Below are 21,808 nucleotides of genomic sequence, written 5' to 3'. Positions count from 1 at the left end.
TAACATACTAACATAGCCTATGATATGATCAAACATCTAATCCTATCATAAAATAGAATAGTACACATTAATATTTTCACTTACAACATGCATGTGGAGGAGTGGCAATTTGAGATTACCATTGAAATGTTTAGAGCATATATAAAACTTCACGAGTGACAATTGATAAGGTCATGAGAAAGCCTCTTCAAATAATTAAGCATAATCTGATTCATCATCAATAAAAAATATGAAGCAAATTCTGAGGGAAAGCTAGCCAGCGTGCAGAAAGAGACTCACAAAGAAGCAAACCACTTTCTGTTATGATAAAAAATACAGTTTACAATATGGCACTATATATATCCAAGTTTTACATAGATGGAAGATAATAATAATAATAATAATAATATATAACAAAGGAAAAAAAATGCAATGTAACAAAGAACATGAAGAATTGATTACCTTCCTCTCAAAAGATATATAAGAACATATCCAAGTGATTCTTAAGTCATCCCTAGGGTCTTGCTCTAAAAGCACGATAGGACATAATCAATTGCTAAGGTAACAAATTAGTAAAAGAGAAGTGTTATGTGTAACACTTTGTAACCTGTATTGCTCTTGTTTTTTGGCGGAAAAAATATAAGACATATATACTTTGTCTAAAAGTAAAAAAAAAAAAATGTAGAGTGTTTCAAGTGATACAAATATTGTTCATTTAACAAAAAAGAAAATTGATCAAAAAAAGATGGAGTGCTACGGGCTACCCATTCCAAGATGAGCATTCACACTATGTATAATAATTCCTACCAACCGTATAAACTTTGATATTTTGAGCAGTTAAATGTTTTCTTTCATAAAATATGAAGGACAAGATTTTGATGACAAATCAAAACTATACTATTTCAAACAATTGCGTGTTTTGAGATTTTGTTTTTATTAAGAAAGAGCATCTTAGCACATATATATAAGAATAAGAATTAGATTAGATGAGAAGGGAGTACATATTGATACATTAATATGTTGGACCTAATATATTCCTAAATTTACTCTGCCATAGTGGATCACTACTTAGCTTCATTTCTTCAAGATGACTTGAAACATTTGGGGAGAATTACAGGTTGATCACTCAGAATGCAATTCACTAACATGTTGACTGTTTCTTCTACATAAATATGTTACATACAAAACGGCTCCATTCCCCCCTTGAAGCAAACAATGCAAACATGTAAAGAATTTGAATGAGGCTAAGAGCAAAAACTAAAGAACCCAACCCCGCAGAGCCTGAAAGAATTGAAAAACTATTAAAATTATATATTATTATGTGTAAGTTGGTGATGGAACCCCCAATGCAGATTGCTTCTTCTGCAGCCTCCCTTTCAATTGTCTAATCTTGGCTTCCACTCTTGCCGTGAATCCGATCTTCGTTTCTTGTCTCGCCTTGGAGCTCTCCCTCGTCCACATGTGTCGATCTTCGATATCCTTCTTGTAGTACTTGATTTCTTGGATGATGTGATGATCCATGGGATTAAAACATCTTTGGAAGGATATGTGGGCAAGATAAGGAAGAATGCATGCAACTGTTACCAGAAGTGTTGCTGTCCAATAAATAGGAGCCGGAGCAAGAACTTCAATCAATATCTGGTAGGCAGTCTTGGAATATTTCGGAGGAAGCACGCCATATAGCAAGAGAAAGAGGTACCATGTGGCTATGCTACCCCACACAAAGAGGTGTTGGATCCATGTGAAATGGCTCATTGTCAACGCAATCTGACAGTTGACAGCGCAGATGATGCAAGTGAACATTGTTGTACCGACAGCAGCCATATCCGCAGTTTGGCCATTTATCCGGAATGCTTGATCATAGAAGATGATTATAACTAGGAAGAAAATAATGAGAGACGAATAGAGACCATTGCCCATCCATCCCAATATTCTATACCAGTCAAAGAACAAATTTTTGGGTCCTTGTTGATATAGTGCAGGAAACTGGAAAAAGAAACAGCTCATAAGAATAGGATCTTCCAAACACGGATGAAAATGTGGACTATATTGGAGGCATTTCAAGAGAACAAACCTGTAAGCAAACTTCTGATGGAACATCTTGTTCAAAAACTCCAAGTGAGATGACAGGCAATGATGTGAGAACAACATTGAACAATATCATGTACCAGTCATCATAAACCGATTGACCAGAGAATCCCGCAAAGGCCTCAAAATAGAATATGGTGAGCCCAAATGCTATATTTTTGTAGAAGAAATAGCATATCTGGCATGCATAAAAGAACATGGTAGAGGAGAAATTAGGAAAATATTTAATAGAAATACAATATGCTAAAGACGTTACATGCTTTAATATCCATGCACAGGATGGACAGCAGACGAGACAGTCAAGATATCCAACTTCTGACTGAAGACTAAGATTCAAGATGAATATTAGTCAATAATTACCATTTGTGCAATTCTCTTGTAACACCAGTGTCCATGGATAACCAGAAGCCTCTCCAAGAACCGAAATTGGGCAATAGAAAAGTCACTAGCCATCACAGCCTGAAAGAGGATTTTCCAAGCTTCAGTTCAACAAACTTCCAGAAATGTTAAATACTCCAAAACAGATAAATTGTGTGTTCTTATGGATGAAAATAACAATTAACGAGTCTTAACTAGACTAATATACATAAGGTTCATAACGTAATTACTGAACTGGGTAAGAAGCATATGGTATAGCGTCAGGAAAGAGAGTATGTTACATTAGATATCATATGTAGTGAAAGTTGTCTGATGCATATAATTTTTTGAAAGAAAAGAAAGCAGTTACTGACCTGCATACCTTCAACCCCACTGATTCCCACACCAATATCTGCTTCTTGAATCATACCAACATCATTGGCACCATCACCTATTGCTAGGGTGGTCTTTCCAGTTCCTTCTTTCACTAACCTTGTCACCTGATGCCAAAAGAATACGGGATTAAGATACTAAAAAACAGTACACGGCGAAGCTTTCTGCTCCTTCAGTTGTCACTGTAAAAGCATTAAGATTGGATAATCTCAACCTACAGGTGTGTAGTTATGCACAAACAAAACATACCACGCATACATAACTAGTTTTTCCTGTCTAACATAAAGCATTATAGTTTTGCACAATTTTTACTCCACTAATTGAACAAGTAACATCATTTATAGTGATCAACTATTGAAATGCGCTATAAAATAGCCGAAATAGAGCCCAACAAGGTACAGATGAATAAACAAATAAAAAGATGTCTTACCAATGCCTTTTGCTTGGGAGACACACGACAGCAAATGACAGATGCACAGTCAACAGCTAATCCCAAAAACTGATGCTTCATGTCGTCTTCTAAAGCATATGTTAGAGTTTTCCCATCAATAATTAATGCAAATGCAGCATGGGGATCCTTCTCCATATTTATCATTTGTGCGGCATTGGTGATTTGATTCAAGATGTTGCCCTTGACCACCTGCGGCATTACAAGGACTAGGTCTATATCAGATGAAACCCAATGTCCACAAGTTAAAAGCGAATTTATTTACTCTATTGAAATGAAGTTAAAAAATAAGAAGTACCTCTAGGCGATCATTGGTTACTGCATCTGAATCCAGAGTAATACAGATTTGCTTCATGCCCTGTCGAAGCAAACTACAAGCAAAACTGCACCACAGAAACAAAAATTTATTGAGCTCATGTATAGAGGTATGTTAAGTTCAACCTGAATCATTTCGAGAAAAAAATGGAAAAGAGTCATGCAGCTATTTAATTTGCAATAGACAGACCCAATGTTGATTGCAGTTTCCATCTTATCTCCTGTCAATACCCAGATCTTGAGACCAGCTTGAGCAAGTTTATCAATACACTGAGGCACCTGAAAGAGCGACCACATTTGAGTGTTTGAAAAATAGAAAAGCATAAAATAATGATGACTACAAAAGAAGATGCAGCCTACCCCTTTCTGCAGTTTATCTTCCACAGCAGTTGCACCAATAAGAATCAACTCCCTTTCCATAAGATCCGATACCTCCTCAAGCAATGCCTCTCTGTCAGTCCCAACAGCAGTCCTGGCTTTATGAAACTCATTGTTCCACTCAGTGTACTCTTGCTCATTAAGCCTTTTGTAAGCAAGAGCAAGTGTTCGCAAACCATTTTCTCCATATTCATTAAGGTGCCTAGTAGTAGCCTCCAAATACATTTTTCCATTCTCTGACAATCGATCAAATATAATGCTGCAAGAACAAGCAGGAGAAAAAAGGAAGTCAAGTTTAAAGATAAATGCTGAAAATCCTTTCACGCCGTAATTGTGTGTTTATGTAAGCAACTTCTCTCGAAATAACACGTTGCTGCGATTATATACCCAAACTCCCTTCCCGGACCCTCCTAAGGCTGGATGCTTGTGCATCGGCTGTCCAACATAGTAACTGAGAAAATTAAGTGAGCTAACCTGTCTGCTCCTTTGCAGAAAAGAATAATGTTTCCCTCCTCATCACGAACAATCACGGACATTCGCTTTCTTTTGCTAGTAAAATCTAGCAAATTCAATATTTTATACTCCCTGTATAATTGACCCAAAACAAATAAAATCAGGCTAAGAAAATGCAACATAAGTCACACTCAAATAACAATTGAAAGAATTCTAAAGCAAAAATCAAAGTTGGAAAGCAGGAAAAAGGTAACCAAAATACATTCTATCCATGTCACCTCACCTTTCAACCACTCCTCCTGAGGCAGAAAACTTTTCACGTACAACAACAGTCGATTGAGTTCTTCTGAAAAACTCAAAACCAAATTCTCTTGCTGCTACAAGAAAAGCCCCTTCATCGGGTGACTCAGCTTCATATGTACAAATGCCAGTCTCCTCATTCACCTCAGGAATGGCAGTATGGCAAACTGATAATATCCGGAAAAACAATAGCATGATATCTGCTTTGGGATCTTTCAACCAGTTACCATTCATGAGGCGGCTGTCTTCAAAACCAAACCCCTTTATTGCAGGCCTTTTATCCTCATCTCCTTTGGAAGTTACAACAGTCTCAAGTTCAATTTCTTCTGCTCTTCTAACATTTTGTCGTGGAACTCTACCCTTAATCATGGGGAAATTAGAGAGATCTGATTCCGTATCCTGCTCCTCCATATCAGAAGCCATCTGCTTTGCAGCAGCAAGTTCAACTTCACTGGAGCGTACACCATAAGAAGTACCAGCAATGGAGCACTTCAAAAAGTCCATCTGATTGCAGGTTAAAGTTCCAGTCTTATCAGAGAGGATAGTGTCTACCTGACCCAATTCTTCATTTAAATTTGATGTCCGTGCATCTGCTGGTGTCCCAGTTTCTTCATCATACATTTGAATGTCTTGGTTAATGAAAGACGCTTGTAATACCTTCACAATCTCAATTGAAACATAAAGTGAGATAGGTATCAAATATCCATAAAGAATCAGTGCAGTAATCAAATGGCTCATCCCAGCCAACATAATCTTCTTAGGATCATACTGGTATTCGATGTTATCCGGCTGCAGATACCACCACTTTGGGACTTGGAACTTGGTCTTCACAACAAATCCTATTGAACTAATAAATGAAATCAATATGAGGACGGTGAAGAGAGTGTATATTATATGATCCATCTTTTTCTCTATTGTGCTCCTTTTTGACGGGGATTTTGTAGAATTCTGCATGACTTTGCTATCATGACCAGTGAAAATGACCACCCCATAGATATAATCAGTATTCCTAAGCTTTGAATCACGAAGGAGAATTTGACTAGGATCAAGGGGATAAACCTGACGTTCATACTCAAAGTTGCCAACAAAGCTATAGAGATTGGGATTTGGGTCTTCACAATGTATTGTTCCTGAGAAATCCCAAAAGGCTCCATCATTATCCAGAGACAGGGTTGCCTCCAAAGATCTTTTCACCTTCAAGTTGGTTTCGCCGTCCAAATTCATTGTTTCCACATAACATATCCCATCCTCATAACTTGATGACAGTAGAAGCAAGTCTGCTGGAAAAAATTGGTCCTTCTCTACTTTTACAACATCCCCAACCATAACTCTCTGCCAAGACCTGGGGACAAACTCACCATTACTTTTATGGACACTAACTTTCCGGTTATTAACCTTGACATCCTGAAGGAACCTGCGGGAATCCTCCAATGCTTCCTTCGCCATACTAAGACCCACAACAAATGCCAGAGGAGCAATCATGCTCAGAGGGCTGAAAGGTGAAATTGGAGAGGCTGAGAGGCAAGCAGCCAAAAGGAAGTATATGTTAGCCACCCTTCGGAATTGCTCAAAGAGTGCCTTAGGCAAGAATGTGAGGACATTGTACTTGGTAGTTGATATGTTATTGTTGCAGTAAAATAGGGATTTCTTCTCATGAATTAGTGGCTGGTTGCAATACACAGTTCGCGAATACCCGGGACCATGGAGCTGGAGAGGATGAGGCCCTCCTTCCTCAGTGGTCTGTGGCCGAAGGCAACCAAATGTATAAAGGTGGCTCCTGCGGATCCTTGCCCTGATCCTCCCTTTCGTCATTCTACCCTGATTTCAGCTCAAGGCAGCTTTTTCACAGTTGACACATACCCCACCAAGAAGAAAAAGCTAAGATTCTTTGCCTCTAGGGAACAATCAAACGTCCCCTACCCCTATCCCCAATTTACTCTTCTAAAACCTGAAAGAATCAAATCAATACACAGAAACGAAAGCAATTAACTACAGTATATGAAAGTTGAAACACGATGAATCTGTATAACACGTCCAATTCATCATAACACAAGAAAACGTAAATCCATGCTTGGAAACGCAAAAAAGAACCATCAATTCAATTCGGATCCAGTTGAAATCAAAATTGAGGAGCTGATGCAATGTCCAAATGCGTCAATCACAAACAATTATCCAAAACAGCTCAAGAAACAATCAAACGATGAACGTTGCTTTCACAGTCTTTTTCTTCTTGTTTTCAAAATAAAGAAAATTGAGCTAAAGCAACGATATAATCACGCATTCGAACACGGAGAGTGGAAGATCCACGCATGAAAAGAGGCGAAATTTTCAAAGATGCTGCATTACGCGCAAACAGAACAAAAATTGAAAAACAACAACAAAAAAAGGAAAAGGAAAATTGGGCTCACCGAATGTGAATGGCGCCGTCCATGTCGAAGACGGCAAAAATAGTGTGCTTTAAAAGGACGAAAAGAAGAAGAAGCGGAAGAAGACGAAGCTGAATAACGAAAATGTTGATGCGCCTTGCAGATTGAGAAGAAACAATGAGACAAAGGATGAAGAAAGAGAGAGAAAGAGAAAGAGAGAGAAAGAGAGAAACTACACAAGTGAGGAGAGAGAAAGTGATCAGCGTTTTTGAATTGAATAATTAATCATCTAAATAATACAAGAAAAAGAAAATGTAATCTTTCATGTTGATATGGAATTATATATAATGATATGATATTTAACTTTGATGAATTATCAAATAGCTTAATAACGGAGTATTAAATTTTGAAAACTAAGGTAGTTTAACATTGGATTTGTTGTTATTGTTGTTGAAAGAAATACTTTTTTAAGCAAAATATAGAACAGAATTAAGCAAAACTAAAAAATGGAAAAAACTACTTTTATTTGATTTATAACCTAACAAAAATGTATAACTTTTTTTCTTTTTTCCCACGGTATCCTCCAACCCAGTAGGTCAAGAACTAATCCATCGCGGTACTAAGCTCCATTTAAGGGTTTGTCACTGGCCAATGGATTGCAGCATGCACAAGGCGGAATTCGAACCCCGGACACTTACTTAAGCGGACTAGTGAGTTAACCACTATAACAACCCAACTTAGTTAATTTTTTGTTTTTTTTTTTAAAAAAAACGTATATACCTTTATTTGTAAGAGAAAAAAAAAAGCTAAAAAAAAAAGCAGCCCATTATTAATGAACCTAAACCAGTCCATGATCATATGAAAATATTTTGGAAGGATCACAGTATCACACTATTATTATTATTATTATTATTATTATTATTATTATTATTATTATTATTAGTAAAATATCGTTTTTATCCATGATGTTTAGAATAAATTCTATTTGTATCCCTAACGTTTGTAAAAGTGATTCAATATTATTCTGTCGTCAATTACATATCATGGGCTTTTAGTTAGAGTTCTGGAAAATATTTTTTTTAAAGATAGAATACAAATATCAGGGGCAGAATTAATGATCCATTTCGAATAATATCTCATCAAAAGTTGAAACTAATCCTGTAATATTTACATAATTTACTCTTTTATAAATATAATTAAACTTGAACACAAATAATAAAATTAAAAAATATAATCTGATTTGTTAATATAATTGATGTTAGAGACAAAAATAATCCTTTTTTCTTATTATTATTATTATATTATTATTATTATAAAACACGGTCTCATATATGCTTCTGAGCTGGGTTTGAGCTTGATCTCCTGTCATGTTAAATAAATGAAATAGTGTTGTGTACTTGTGTATGTAAATGCCATTTGGCCTAACAACATTCTTTGCTACAAATTTGTATAGTCTTTGTATTTGTATAGTTGCATCTGATATGCTTACATTTGTATGCAATTATTGGAAAACAATAATACTCTTGGACTTTATTTCATTTTCTTGTGTCATATTATCACTTTGGGATATTTCATTTTCTATTTGTTTTTTCAACGTTTTTAGTTGTTTTGGACACTTACATGTTATAACAAGTTAACAACATGCTCTGTGGACCCCATTTGTCAGTTAAGGGGAGTAGATCCTCTCCAATGAGAAAAAAACTGGATGGTATCCAGTGTTTAATCTAACCATTCATTGCGCTCTCTCTCTTATTTATTTCTGATCCCATTCATAGAATCAAAGGTGATAAATCACACTGAATTCTATCAATTGTTAAAAAATTTGGAGAGGATCTTTTTCCTCAGTTAAGGGGTTTTTACGGGTTTACGCTCTCGTGAATCTCAAACAAAATGTTTAACCGTGAATATATGAGTTGGAACCTCTCATATACTGCCACGTGGCTTCATATTGAAAGTATATAAATGGAACATTCTCGAGCTAAATATACAGAGGAATAAAGTATTTTTTCCCCCAAATTTGGTATAAATTTTATTTGTCTTGTTAATATTTAAATTGTTTTATTTGGACTCTTAATATTTGTAAAAGTAATTTAATGTTATTCTGCTATTAATTATATATCATATATTTTAGTTAGAATTTTAAAAATCTCTTCTTAAAATTATAATACAAATATTTGAGATAAGACCGATAATCCATATTAGATAATAGCTCTTTAAAAATTAAAATTAATTCCTGTAATATTTACATAATTCATTTTTTATGGGCATAATTGAATCTGAAAATATATGAATAGTAAGTATAATATTAAAATCGAATCTATTTAAGTGATACCAAATTGAGAATGGATACTTTCAAATAAGAATAATAAAAAAAAAACAATCTGATCTATTAGTATAACAACGGTATAATAACATTAAATCACTTTTATAAATATTAAGAATACAAATACGATAATTTAAACGTTACAGACACAACTAAAATTTATCCTAAATATTGAGGATAAAAATAATATTTTATTCTATGTAAATGACAGTGTTTTTTGTTCTTTATTATATTTAGGAAAAGTCTAGGGACAGTAAATTTTGTATTTTCTGTCCAGCACTTAATCATCAAAACAAAAGTGAATAATTTTCTACTATTAAATGTAATCTCACACCATTAAAAATACTATTAATGACCAATTAATAATTACAAAACACCAAAATTACTGAACCCCAGCATTCCTCTTATATTTATTTCCCATACATGTACATTTTATACGTAAATAAATTCATATTTTACTTATTATCATCAAGTGCCAATATATGTTAATCAAATTCATATCTTATTATCAGTGAACAAATGTCAACACGTAGAAAGAAAAAAAACACTATATATTATTGGACCACCTGTGATGGATGTTGAAATTAAAAAGTTTAAAGATTCAACTTGAGTAGTATCCGAGTTTTAGAGCTTGGATTTATCTAAGTGGTCCATTTCATGTGTATCAAAAACACTTCACTTCTCTTATTAATTAGTCGCTCTATCTCGTGTGTTTCCGAAAGCAAGAATATAATTTTTTTTATGCAATTCATTAAGGAAAAAAATCCAAGGAGTAACATTTTTTAAATATATATAAATCCGAGATATCTTACAGATTTGAAAGTAATAAATATCTAAGAAGTTAAGCTGAAGTGGAGGTTGTATTAAAAATTAGAAAAAAAATCTTTAAAAAAAAATGGATAGAATACAAAAAGACTTCATTATCTATCGATTAAATCATTCGTGAGTTTTGATATTTTGATTTAATGATTAATTATATTATCGTATTTTTACTTTATCAAACTCTTTACTTTAGAAGAGTCTAACCTTAAAGTTTTGAAAGTAAAAAAATAGAGACCTTGCTACACATACAAATCTTTTTGGTATACAAATTTATACAAGTTAACTCTAATTCAATAAAATTCACTTTTATAATACAAGAAAGAAGAGAAATAATTTTAAATTATACAAAATTTATCAATACATATACACCAAAAATTTTTAAACAATACAATATAAATGACTTGTATAAACTTATATGTGTAAATAACTTGTATGTGAAGAATAATTCAAAAAAATAATTCTGTACTTCTTGTTAAGTTAGTATTTTAGATTTTTTGTCCAACTTAGGTGGTTCTGTCACTAGAATAATGCCACAATGATGGAGATAAGATTTGTCTTAACATAAGAAGATATTGTTCTGACATAAGATAAGATAAAAATAAAAGCAATGATATTATTATATAGATATTAATGCGCAAAAAAATCTCTAAAATGTTATGAATTATTAATTAATTTATTCTTAATATATATTAAGATATCTATAAATATATATTTTTTAATTTGTTTTTTAATGTATATTTTTTAACTAATTAATGTATCATTTACATTGGTTTTTTATAATGTGATTATTTCTTATACCTGTATTTTAATTTATGATGTTACAAAATAATAAATATTTTTTTAAAAGAAAATAATATTGGTACAATTTGGTACGGGCCAAGGGCAACCATGTGCCAAACTTCTTTATTATCATTAAATATGGATTTTCTAATTCCAGACAATTTAATTAAGTAGATTTGTCCTCATCAAATAATTACTACATTAAAGTAATGCATATTTTGTTCATAAAACAACACACATAATAAAACATTACTCATTATTTACATTATTTAGCATTGTTTATTTTCTTTTTGTGATACAGCTTAACGTTTATGGCCAAATACGTTTATTCTAAGAGTGAATATTCTATCTGGCCCCGATAATTATTTCGAAAAGAACAACAAGACTCTAAAAAAATATTAAATTTAGTTTTTGATCTTCTTTTTTAAGATTGATTAGTTTTTGTATTAAAAAAAATAACATTATTTTTTTTTGTACAGAAATCTCATTATTTTTTCGAGATAATTGTCCGGAATAAAATTAATTTTTTTTATCAAAAATTTTGTTATCTTTTGAAATAATTATCAGAGACTATTTTGAGTTTTTTCCTTATTCTAATGAGATCCACATTATCAAAGGTACAAAATATCTTAATCAAATTTCCAACAGAGTCATTAATCTAATTTGTTAGGTTGACTTAACTCATTTTCAGTTTTTCACAAACTTAATAGTAATATCATTAAATTTTTATGGAGGGAGCTAAACCTGCTCTGCCTAATTGCACTGAAAGGTACATAAATCTGAAAATTAGTGGTGGCAGTAGTCCGTACTATTATGTATGGCAGAAAAGTGGCTCATTTATTTATGATTTGAATGTCACTAAATAAGTTTGGTGAATCATTAATTATGATCCATCCAGCCTAGTTTGACTTTCAATAAATTATAGGGCTTTCAAGTTTCACCATTCCCACCAAGTTTGACCTTTCATTAAGGTAACATGGATTGCACGTTCTTATTTTATTAATTAACAAAGGAATAACATGGTGGAGTCGCACTGTTTTCTTTAAGAAACTGAGAATTGCACAAAAGGTGAAGGAGAAATAATGGGTTAATACTTGATGAACTTATATTTGCAAATCAATTTCGATTTATTTAAAATTTATTCTCTAATTTAGTATTTGTGACTTGTGTTGGTTAATCTGTAGTCTTATTTTTGTCACATCATTATTAGTGTCATGTTGAGATAAAGTAATAACTAATTAACTATCATACTATATTTTTTAACTGTTATTTGATGCAACAATTAAAATTAGAAAAATATTAGAGGATAGTTAAAATTTATTTTTTTTTGTTATTATTTTTAGCCATTAACCCAATTTTTTATAATTTAGTAATTTAACAATATATTTTATCTTATATTTTTAAACATTGATAGTTAATTGTATTGAGATAATAGTATGCCCAAGATCCAATTTATCATGATTGGCTCTCGTGCAAGTGGAAGATTATTGGGAAAAATGAGTATGACCACAATTCAATCAATCATGTGTCAAATAATTTGTCATTGTTATTATATTATATAATAAGGTCCTTGATTAATAAATGTAGAAATTTATCATTGTGATAGTGATTATAATATTGAGAGATAAATATATATTGGTCTTCATTGGATGAAGATTAATAGATCTCATTTATTAAATTATATATATAGATGATGCATATAGAGATATGATCATTGAATTGACTTACTCTGAGAATTTCTAATAGTTATAATTACCGCATATTTGTCAATAGAATATTTTCAAGATGAATATAGTAATAGAGTTTCCTTTGACCTGCGACTGTCATAGCAATTAACAATGTATTTATTATACTTTGATTCTGGACACCTAATACCCTAGGGTGCTAGTTGAATGGATATTGGGTATAATTTAAATACTTGTACAATTAATGATTAGTCAATAAAAAATCCGTCAACTCTCGGTAAAAAGTTTGACCTCTATGATTATAATGACTGAGATAAATAAAACCTTGGCCAAAGGGATTGAATGAATGAAGAAATGATTTTCTTAAATCATTCACAGTTCATTATAATAATGATAACAAGTTAGAGTTTGACAATTAAACCATACTCTAAGGGTTAACCAAGAGTTGGAAAGATGGAAGAAAATATATTTTGTTCTTCTAAGGTTCTTAGTAAAAATATATTACTTCATACGATCGGGTCATTGAGGAGTGTTGCTAGACGCCAACTTTGATTAGTAAATTTAGTATGACTAATTTACTACCCGCTTAGTATTGAACTTATGGGGTCACACACTAACGAGTGTTCTAATATTTGCTATAGAATTATTTAGTTATTATTTTGATTTGATCAAATAAATAATTATAAATTAATTCAAAATAAAATATTATTATATTCTTTATTAGCACCAAGAATATAATAATAGTATGATAATTGAGAATATTAAATGAGATTTGAGAATAATTAATTATTCTATTTCTAAATTTGGATGAGATTCTAACCGATTTTGTTTCAAATTGAGTTATGATATGATTCATAAATTTGAAGGATTCAGATTTAGAATTTCAAGATATGATTTAAATTTGAATTTAGATTCAAATTTAAAATCAGTAACAAATCTCATACTATATATATGTATGCCAATAGTATAGGAAATATATGAGAATAAAACACAAGGATCTTATTCCTTGACCTCTACACACATATGTATGTGAGCCTGATTCTTGAAGAAGAATTTTATAGTGTGCAAAGAGTTGCAAGAGGTTTCTCAATTTAGATCAAATGTCCATTGGTCAAGGAGTTGACAGCAAATGTTAGTTTCAGTGTGGATACACAGGTATTTAGATTTGATCTATATTATATATTATTGGAATAAAATTTAAGCACAAAAATAGATCTTTAGGATTACTTTATTTAGAATAAAGTTTAAACAAAAATTTTTTGATAGTCATACTATCTTACTTTGGACACCATACATCTTCTCAAGATGTTCACTAATAAATAGTGGGGAGATGTCTTTGAAATCGAAACTTATGGTTGTCAAAATAACCCATATTACAGTAAAACAATAATCCAAATACTTCACCAGTATTGACCGTTCCATAACCAATTTTATTTGAGGATATTATTTCAGTAGGATTATCATCTCAATGTATGGTGTCCATATGTTCATAACATGCTGCGAAAGAAAAGAAAGTAATCCTAAAGATCTATTTTGTGCTGAAATTGTATTCCAATAATAATATATTGATCATATCTAAATACCTGTGTATACGATAGTAAAAATCACTTTCTCCTTCGATGGTACGAAGGCACTATGCGTATCCACGCCAAAACCAAACTTTGCTGTCAACTCATTGACCAATTGACATCTGATCTAAATTGAGAAACCTCTTACAATTCTTTGCACGCCATAAAGTTCTTCTCCAAGAATCAGGCTTACATACATTTATGTGTGTAGAGGTAAATTTATTTCCTGTACTCTTGGCATACATATATATAGTATGAGATTTGTTACTGATTTTAAATTTGAATCTCAATTCAAATTTAAATCATATCTTGAAATGCTAAATCTGAATCCTTTAAATTTATGAATCATATCATAACTCAATTTGAAACAGAATCAGTTAGAATTTCATCCAAATTTAGAAATAGAATAACTAATTATTCTCAAATCTCATTTAATATTCTGAATTATCATACTATTATTATATTCTTAGTGCTAGCAAAAAATATAATAATATTTCATTTTGAATTAATATAATTATTTATTTGCTCAAATCAAAATAATAATTAAATAATTCTATAGCAAATATTAGAACACTCGTTAGTGTGTAACTCCATAAGTTTAATACTAAATGGATAGTAAATTAGTTATGCTAAATTTATTAACCAAGGTTGGCGTCTAGCAACACTTCTCAACGACCCGATAGTATGAAGTAATACATTTTTACTAAGAACCTTAGGAAAATAAAGTATAATTCTTTTTTCAGCTATTGGTTAACCCTTAGAGTATGGTTTAGTTGTCAAATTCTAACTAGTTACCATTATTATAATGAACTGTGACTTAAAAAACTCATTTCTTCATTCATTCAATCTCATTGGCTAAGGTTTTATTCAACTCAGTTATTATAATCATAGAGCTCAAACTTTTTATTGAGAGTTGACGGATTCCTTATTGACTAATCATTAATTCTACAAGTATTTAAATTATACTAAATATCCATTCAACTAGCACCTTAGGGTATTAGGTGTCCGAAATCAAAATATAATAAATACATTGTTAATTACTATGACAATCGCAGGTCAAAGGAAACTCTATTACTATATTCATCTTGAGAATATCCTATTGACAAATATGCGGTAATTACAACCATTAAAAGTTCTCAAAGTGAGTCAGTTCAATGGTTATATCTCTATATGCACCATCTATATATATAATTTAATAAATGAGATCTATTAATCTTCATCCAATGAAGACCAATATATATAATTCGGAAAGATCAATATAATATATATATATATATATATATTATTGATCTTTCCGAATTATTAATGTTCTTTTTAATATTTCTATGACCAAGAACAATTTAGATTAAATTATAAAAGATTTATCTCTTAATATTATCATCACTATTACAATGATAAATCTCTAAATTTAATCAATGACCTTATTATATTAACATTTTAATATAATAACAATAACAAATTATTTGACACATAATTGATTGGATTGTGGTCATACTCGGGAATGAATCTTCTCAATTGTTAAAAAAATTGACAATGTAAAGTGTGATCTCTAATCCTTCATTACTCTTTCTCTTATATTTATACTTAGTCACACTTATAAAATTAATGGTGAGAGATCACACTTTACTCCCTTAATTGTTAAAAAAAATTAAGAGGATTCATTTCAGTGATACTCGTTATTCTCAACAAATTGATAACAACAAAATAATAAATTATAATAGTTTTGTAGCAAAATTCAGGTAGAATTAATTTTTATGTGAATTTAACAATTTAGTTAAATTTATTAAATTATTTAATAATTTTTAGCTATTAATTTTATATAAAATTAATTGTACTTAAATTTTTATTTATTTTTTTATTTAATTTAAAAAAACTTTTAAAACTATAAACCTTTTAAACACGAAATACATTCAAAGATTAATTTAAATATTAATTCTCGGCAAAACCGAATCATAATTTGTTATCCAAAAACAACAAAGAAAGGAAGCTACTTTGTGGGAAACGAATTTTTTCAAGTTTCAAGCTGGAGATGAAAAGTATCTTGGAAACAGCCATGGTTGTGATGAGACCTGAAATGTGTCACATCGTGCGTACGTGGCTACTGGCCACCACCATGCATGGACCATGGTAGTGGCACCATCGTAATTAATACCAAATTCAAGGCTAGTTTCCAAGTAGCCAGCTAGAGTTGTTAAGTTGAACGAAATCTAAAACTTATTAAAAAAATTTCAAGTGTACATAGAATATTAATGTTTCATTAATTTTAATTGTTAATTTTAATTAATATATTATATATATTTTTTATAATTAAAATTAATAATTAAAATAATTAAACCATTAATATTTTAGTAAAAAAAAATACTAATATTTCAGGTATACTTAAAGTTCTATTTTAGTACCGCTAGCAGTTCCAATGGTCATGTGGCTTTAACTGTTTACAAATGATTGGAATTTGGAATTTCCACCTATTTTAGTTCTCTTTTTCTGGGCCATGTGACACTAACCGTTGCCCACTTTTCTTTTTTCCAAAATTGGAAACTTTATTATACAGGTAAAAAAAAATGTCATATGCACAAGCTTACGCTTTTTATTTTTATTATGGAGAAAGAATTGGGTAGGACAGGATATGAAGAATATGTAAGCTTTATTTGCAGCTAATTTTTTTAGTTATGGAGGAGGGATAAGTGTTGTGTCGAGTTATGAAATGAGGGGGTGCTATACCAAAATATGGGACAATTTTTGGCTCAGATTTGGTAAGAAGAAATCGAATCCTCTGAGTTCTTTGTTTTGAAAATTTTGTAAGCAAATCGGAGGGTCCGTTTTGTTTGTAGTATACGAAATTCACATAGAAGAAATCGGACCGTACGATATGTCCTCACAAAAACGGATGGTCCGTTTTCTTTGTTAATTTTTTTTTATTTGGTTATACTAGTCGCTGGATCTGATTTGTGCTTGAGAGAATTTTTTTTTTAATTTACAGTAAATGAAATTAGACGGTCCGTTTTCATTATTATATATTTTTTTTGAATTAGGTTACACAACTCGGTTGGTCCGACTTGTGTGTGTATATATATACTTGTGAAGGTGTGCGAACCAAAGACAGCCGCCCAGATCCAAGTTTCTTCATCTTGTTCTACTTCTCTTCTTCTTTCTCTGGGTCTGGTGTGTGTTTATTTGGGTTGGGGAAAAAAGTTGATGGTGAAGTTGCTATTTTTGTTTAAGTGAGTGAGAAGAATGGATGATAGAATCCTTTTGAAAGTGTATTATTTTGGTCAGATTTTGTTGCAGACACCTGCATGAGTAAAATTTGTTTGTGAAGATCCGTTAGATATTGTTATTCCCTTCACAATTTCATTTGAAGAGCTTTATAGGCGTGATTTGTGAGAAGATAGATTCGGAGATGTCAAGAAAAATATCATGTATTTTATACAGATATCCTGTACCAGTATTTAGTGGATTTGTCTAATTTCAGACCAAATATGTAACGGACGAAGCAAGCATGCAAGAGATGTTTTCAATGTATATTGAAAGTCGTGCTCAAATTTCGTTCATCGAGTTGTACATTGAATTCGAACAATCTGAGGTCGACCGAAATATTTTACAAGAAGACTACAATAGTGAGAGTGAGGAAGAGTTCGAAAGCAATTACAAAGTTGTTGGTGAAGACGGAGATGAAGATCAAGTCGATGGCAGTGTGGCTCCGAATGTGACAGACATTGCAAATGCACTCGCGAACGAAGAGCCATTTGAGAAGCCATCTTTCATGCGAGTTTTGGATTTAGAAGCCATACATGCTTCGGAATTTCCGGACTATATGAGTGTAGGTACTCGTTTAGCATTTGTAAAATATTTTATTTAGACAAGTTTAAGATAAAAAGAGTTTGAGTTAATTAGTATTTAGGGTCCAATATTCATTTAGTTAATATGTTAATTAGGATTTATTAATAAGTATTTGTTAGAGTATTTATGAAGTTATTTAGGCGATTGGTACTTATTTTTAGTTATTTAGTTAATTTATATTTATTTAGTTACTTAGTTAATTAGGGTTTATTTATTAGTTTATTTATTAATGAGTATTTATTATAGTCTTGATGAAGTTATGTAGGGGATTAGTATTTATTTTTAGTTATTTAGTTAATTTGTATTTATTTAGCTAATTAGAATTTATTAATCAGCATTTGCTATAGTATTTATTTTTAGTTGTTTAGGTGATTAATAATTATTTTTAGTTATTTAGTTAATTTGTATTTATTTAGTTATTTAATTAATTAGGGTTTATAACTGATTGTTTATTATAGTATTTATGAAGTTATCTGGAAGATTAGTATTTATTTTTAGTTATTGAGCATAATTTGTATTAATTAACAGTATGTATTAATGTGTTTGTATTTTTATTTAATTGAGATTTAGATAATAACGTAATGTAAACCTTATCTATATCATTATTGATGATGTGAGTACTGATTTAATATTTAATTTTGGTCATTAAATAATCGTGTATTAAATACTTATGGTATGGCTGCCTTCCTCGCAGAAGTTCCTTTTGTCGCAGATGGTGAGTTCACTGTGGGGATGGAATTCAGTTCCAGGGAAACTGTTATTAAGGCGATGAAGCAGTATACCCTCTGAAGATCTTTAGACTACCGTGTGTATGAGTAGGAGCCATTGACATTTTATGCGAAGTGTACACAGTATGAGTCAGGATGTGATTGGCTTATCAGAGTTAGCATGATCAGCAGAAAGCACTGTTGGGTTATTAGGAGGTACAACGGCAGTCACACTTGTACCAGAGCAACCATTTCTCAGGATAATTCGAAGCTGGATTCAAATACGATTGCTGAAGCCATAAAGCTGTTGGTTGAGGCTGACCCCTCTTTAAAGGTAAAATCAGTTATTGCAGAAGCGCAGTCGAAGTTCAACTACACCGTCAGCTATCGGAAAATATGGTTGGCTAAGCAAAAGTCCGCTGAGAAAATATTTGGAGGTTGGAAAGCATCCTACGAAGCGTTGCCCATATGGTTCGAGGCCATGTGTCATAAGGAGCCATCAGCTGTCATACATTTTGAGACTATGCCTGCATATCAAGGGGATGACTTGGTAAGTGATATCCGGGTATTGCATCGAGTCTTTTGGAGCTATTACCCCTGCATTAGAGCTATTACTCCTATACAGGTGTGCTAGGCAGGCTGATCCCCAACTATACTGTCCAATACTAGCAAAATCACTCAGCAGAGGCAGAAACTTCCAGTGGACAGATGCCTCAGACTTGTCTCCGAACACGATCGTACCGATCAACAACATGATGTAGCACTTAATGTACACCTGTATACTATTCTCATCAGTCAACTGTAACCGTTCTTTTAAATCCTGTAGCCACGTCAGTTTTATGCCGCTTCCTCGACAATCCGACTTTCTCGGTGTGACCCCAAATTGGTGCAGACACTCCGCCTCTAAGGCCTCAAAACTACTCAAAGTCATGCCTATCACTGGAAGGCCGTCGGTAAGAAGACCAAAGATCATAGCCACGTCTTCTAGTGTCACGGAACATTCACCAACTGGAAGGTGAAAGGTATGCGTGTCCGGGTGCCACCTTTCCACTAAAGCATTTACTATTGCTTTCTGACATTGAACTACTCCAATCTGACTAACATGGTAAAACCCAGTTGATCGTAAATGCTCCTCCACTCTCTCATTGTACCGATCCGGAGGGACATGGTGATCACATGTCATCATCTGTAAAGCCTACAAAAGCATAGCAAAAACACGATTCAAATTACACAACTATCATACATAATTTTAAAAATCTAATTAAAACATATAATTATATTGAATCCAATTTACTAAGTAATAACATTTTCATCTCTAATTTTAATTAATGTACATAGAGCCTATATCTAACTTACTGCAGATAATAGTCACTAATACATACTTTCACTTTCTATCTAACTAATAATGTTCCAATGTAATAATAATAATAAAACCTCAACTAAAATAACATACTTCTATACATTAAAAGGCTAACAAGAAACAAGTTATTACTACCAAAACCACAAATAAATTATACTTTACAGATCCTAATTTACTATTTGAAATTATCAACATTATTCCAGAAAAATATACACCAAAAATATCCTAAAATTATAATTTTTGGAATTAATTATAACAGTTAACTAATTAATTATTATTTCTAAAATTATTATAAAAAATTATAAACAAGTCATTCTTAATATTGATCTATTATATTAGAAAAACGTCTAAACAACAATTACTTATTTTTAAACACACATGTTGCTAACCATTATTTAAACATATAACCATAAATTCTTAAAATTAAACATAATAGTTAATTACTTAACTCTAATTTCAAAAATTATTACAAAAATTTATAAACAAGTCCTATTTAATACTGAACTATTCATACACTCCAAAAATTTCTAAACAAAAATTAATTATATTTAAATCCACTTATCTAACTATTATTTAAATACATATTACTAAATTTTTGAATTTAATTACAACAGTTAACAACTATAATTTCTAATATTGTTACAAAAAATTCTAATATTAATTTTTTCACTTCTAATCTGTTATTAAAAAAAAATCTAAACAACAATTAACTACATTTAAACATATATATTTCTAACTATTATTTAAACACATATTCCTAAATTTCTACAATTAACCATAACTTCTAATATTATTTCAAAAACTGCTAAAAACTATTTTTTTTTAATAATCTATTATATTACAAACAATTCTAAAAAAGAACCAACTACATTTACACCTTATTTAAACAATTTTTTTTAATTTCTATCAATAAATCTATACACTAATTCATATATATGTTCTTCAGATCAACTCCTAACAACCATAAATATCCTAACAACCATAAATATAATTAAATTTCTAAAAATAAAAAATAAAATTCTGAAAACATAAAAAGAATTTTAAAAAAAACTTACATAATCAAAATAGTTCAGATATTTTACAATGTGAAGTTCCGGAGGATCAACATTTTTAGGTTTTGATTTTCTTAACATTTTGGTTTTTTTTTTTTTTTCCTCAAACAGCAAAAGCTCAAAACATTGAGGGAGGAAGAAGATGAAGTTCTGTGTGCTGGGTGGGGAAGGAAGGGAAAGTGAATTCTCTGGGTACGCATGCAATGACTCGATTTGGTAGTGTTAAAGGGGCACCGTTTGTGGGGAGCAAGCATTCAACGACGCGTGGCTTGGACATAAGCAAATCGGATGGTCCGCTTTTGGACCAGGAAATCGGAGGGTCCGAGTTCCCATCAGCAACTCGCAGGGTCCGATTACTGTGTTCCACCACAGCCCGGTAAAACTCCCCTGCTCTCCATATCCGCGTCCTACACTAACGTTGCCTCCATAATAAAATTAATTTATGTTACCAGCTTGTGGGATCAGTTAAGGACAAACCGGACGGTCCGAAATCCCTATAAATCAAACCCTACGAGTTGTTTAAACTCGTTCAAAAAAATCTTATAATAATCAATTCGGACCTTCCGAATTGCTTTTTCTATTACTAAAAAAAAA

At 31.5% G+C, this 21,808-nt stretch overlaps 2 protein-coding genes across 2 annotated transcripts; both read right to left on the bottom strand.

Annotated features, from left to right (window-relative positions):
* Positions 1-1,036: 1,036 nt before the first annotated feature.
* On the bottom strand, positions 1,037-7,341 carry LOC107461450 (probable phospholipid-transporting ATPase 4). Its single transcript, XM_016079941.3, has 11 exons — positions 7,120-7,341; positions 4,695-6,659; positions 4,433-4,543; positions 3,941-4,217; positions 3,771-3,859; positions 3,564-3,648; positions 3,248-3,457; positions 2,799-2,924; positions 2,428-2,526; positions 2,054-2,245; positions 1,037-1,965 (listed from the first exon to the last, which is right to left on the bottom strand). Exons 2-11 carry the CDS (start codon positions 6,521-6,523, stop codon positions 1,297-1,299), a joined length of 3,687 nt encoding a protein of 1,228 aa, XP_015935427.1. The 5' UTR covers positions 6,524-6,659; positions 7,120-7,341; the 3' UTR covers positions 1,037-1,296.
* A 12,111-nt stretch (positions 7,342-19,452) lies between these two features.
* LOC107461328 (protein MAIN-LIKE 2-like) lies at positions 19,453-21,295 on the bottom strand. Its single transcript, XM_016079816.1, has 3 exons — positions 21,218-21,295; positions 19,544-19,997; positions 19,453-19,457 (listed from the first exon to the last, which is right to left on the bottom strand). The coding sequence occupies exons 1-3, from the start codon at positions 21,293-21,295 to the stop codon at positions 19,453-19,455; spliced, it is 537 nt and encodes a 178-aa protein (XP_015935302.1).
* Between the last annotated feature and the right edge of the window lie 513 nt (positions 21,296-21,808).

The sequence above is a fragment of the Arachis duranensis genome, chromosome 8, assembly GCF_000817695.3.
Source record: "Arachis duranensis cultivar V14167 chromosome 8, aradu.V14167.gnm2.J7QH, whole genome shotgun sequence".
Lineage (NCBI taxonomy): Eukaryota > Viridiplantae > Streptophyta > Magnoliopsida > Fabales > Fabaceae > Arachis > Arachis duranensis.
This window is presented reverse-complemented; position numbering and strand designations above follow the sequence as displayed.

Bases quoted from the DNA above. Each gene is read 5' to 3' on its own strand.
- LOC107461328 (XM_016079816.1), bottom strand. From the start codon at position 21,295: ATGTTAAGAAAATCAAAACCTAAAAATGTTGATCCTCCGGAACTTCAC. The intron at 19,998-21,217 runs GTAAGTTTTTTT...ATGCTTTTGTAG, and splicing joins ATCTGAACTATTTTGATTAT to GCTTTACAGATGATGACATG.
- LOC107461450 (XM_016079941.3), bottom strand. From the start codon at position 6,523: ATGACGAAAGGGAGGATCAGGGCAAGGATCCGCAGGAGCCACCTTTAT. The intron at 4,544-4,694 runs GTGAGGTGACAT...TCAATTATACAG, and splicing joins TCAGGAGGAGTGGTTGAAAG to GGAGTATAAAATATTGAATT. The intron at 2,527-2,798 runs GTCAGTAACTGC...ATCCTCTTTCAG, and splicing joins GTGGGGTTGAAGGTATGCAG to GCTGTGATGGCTAGTGACTT.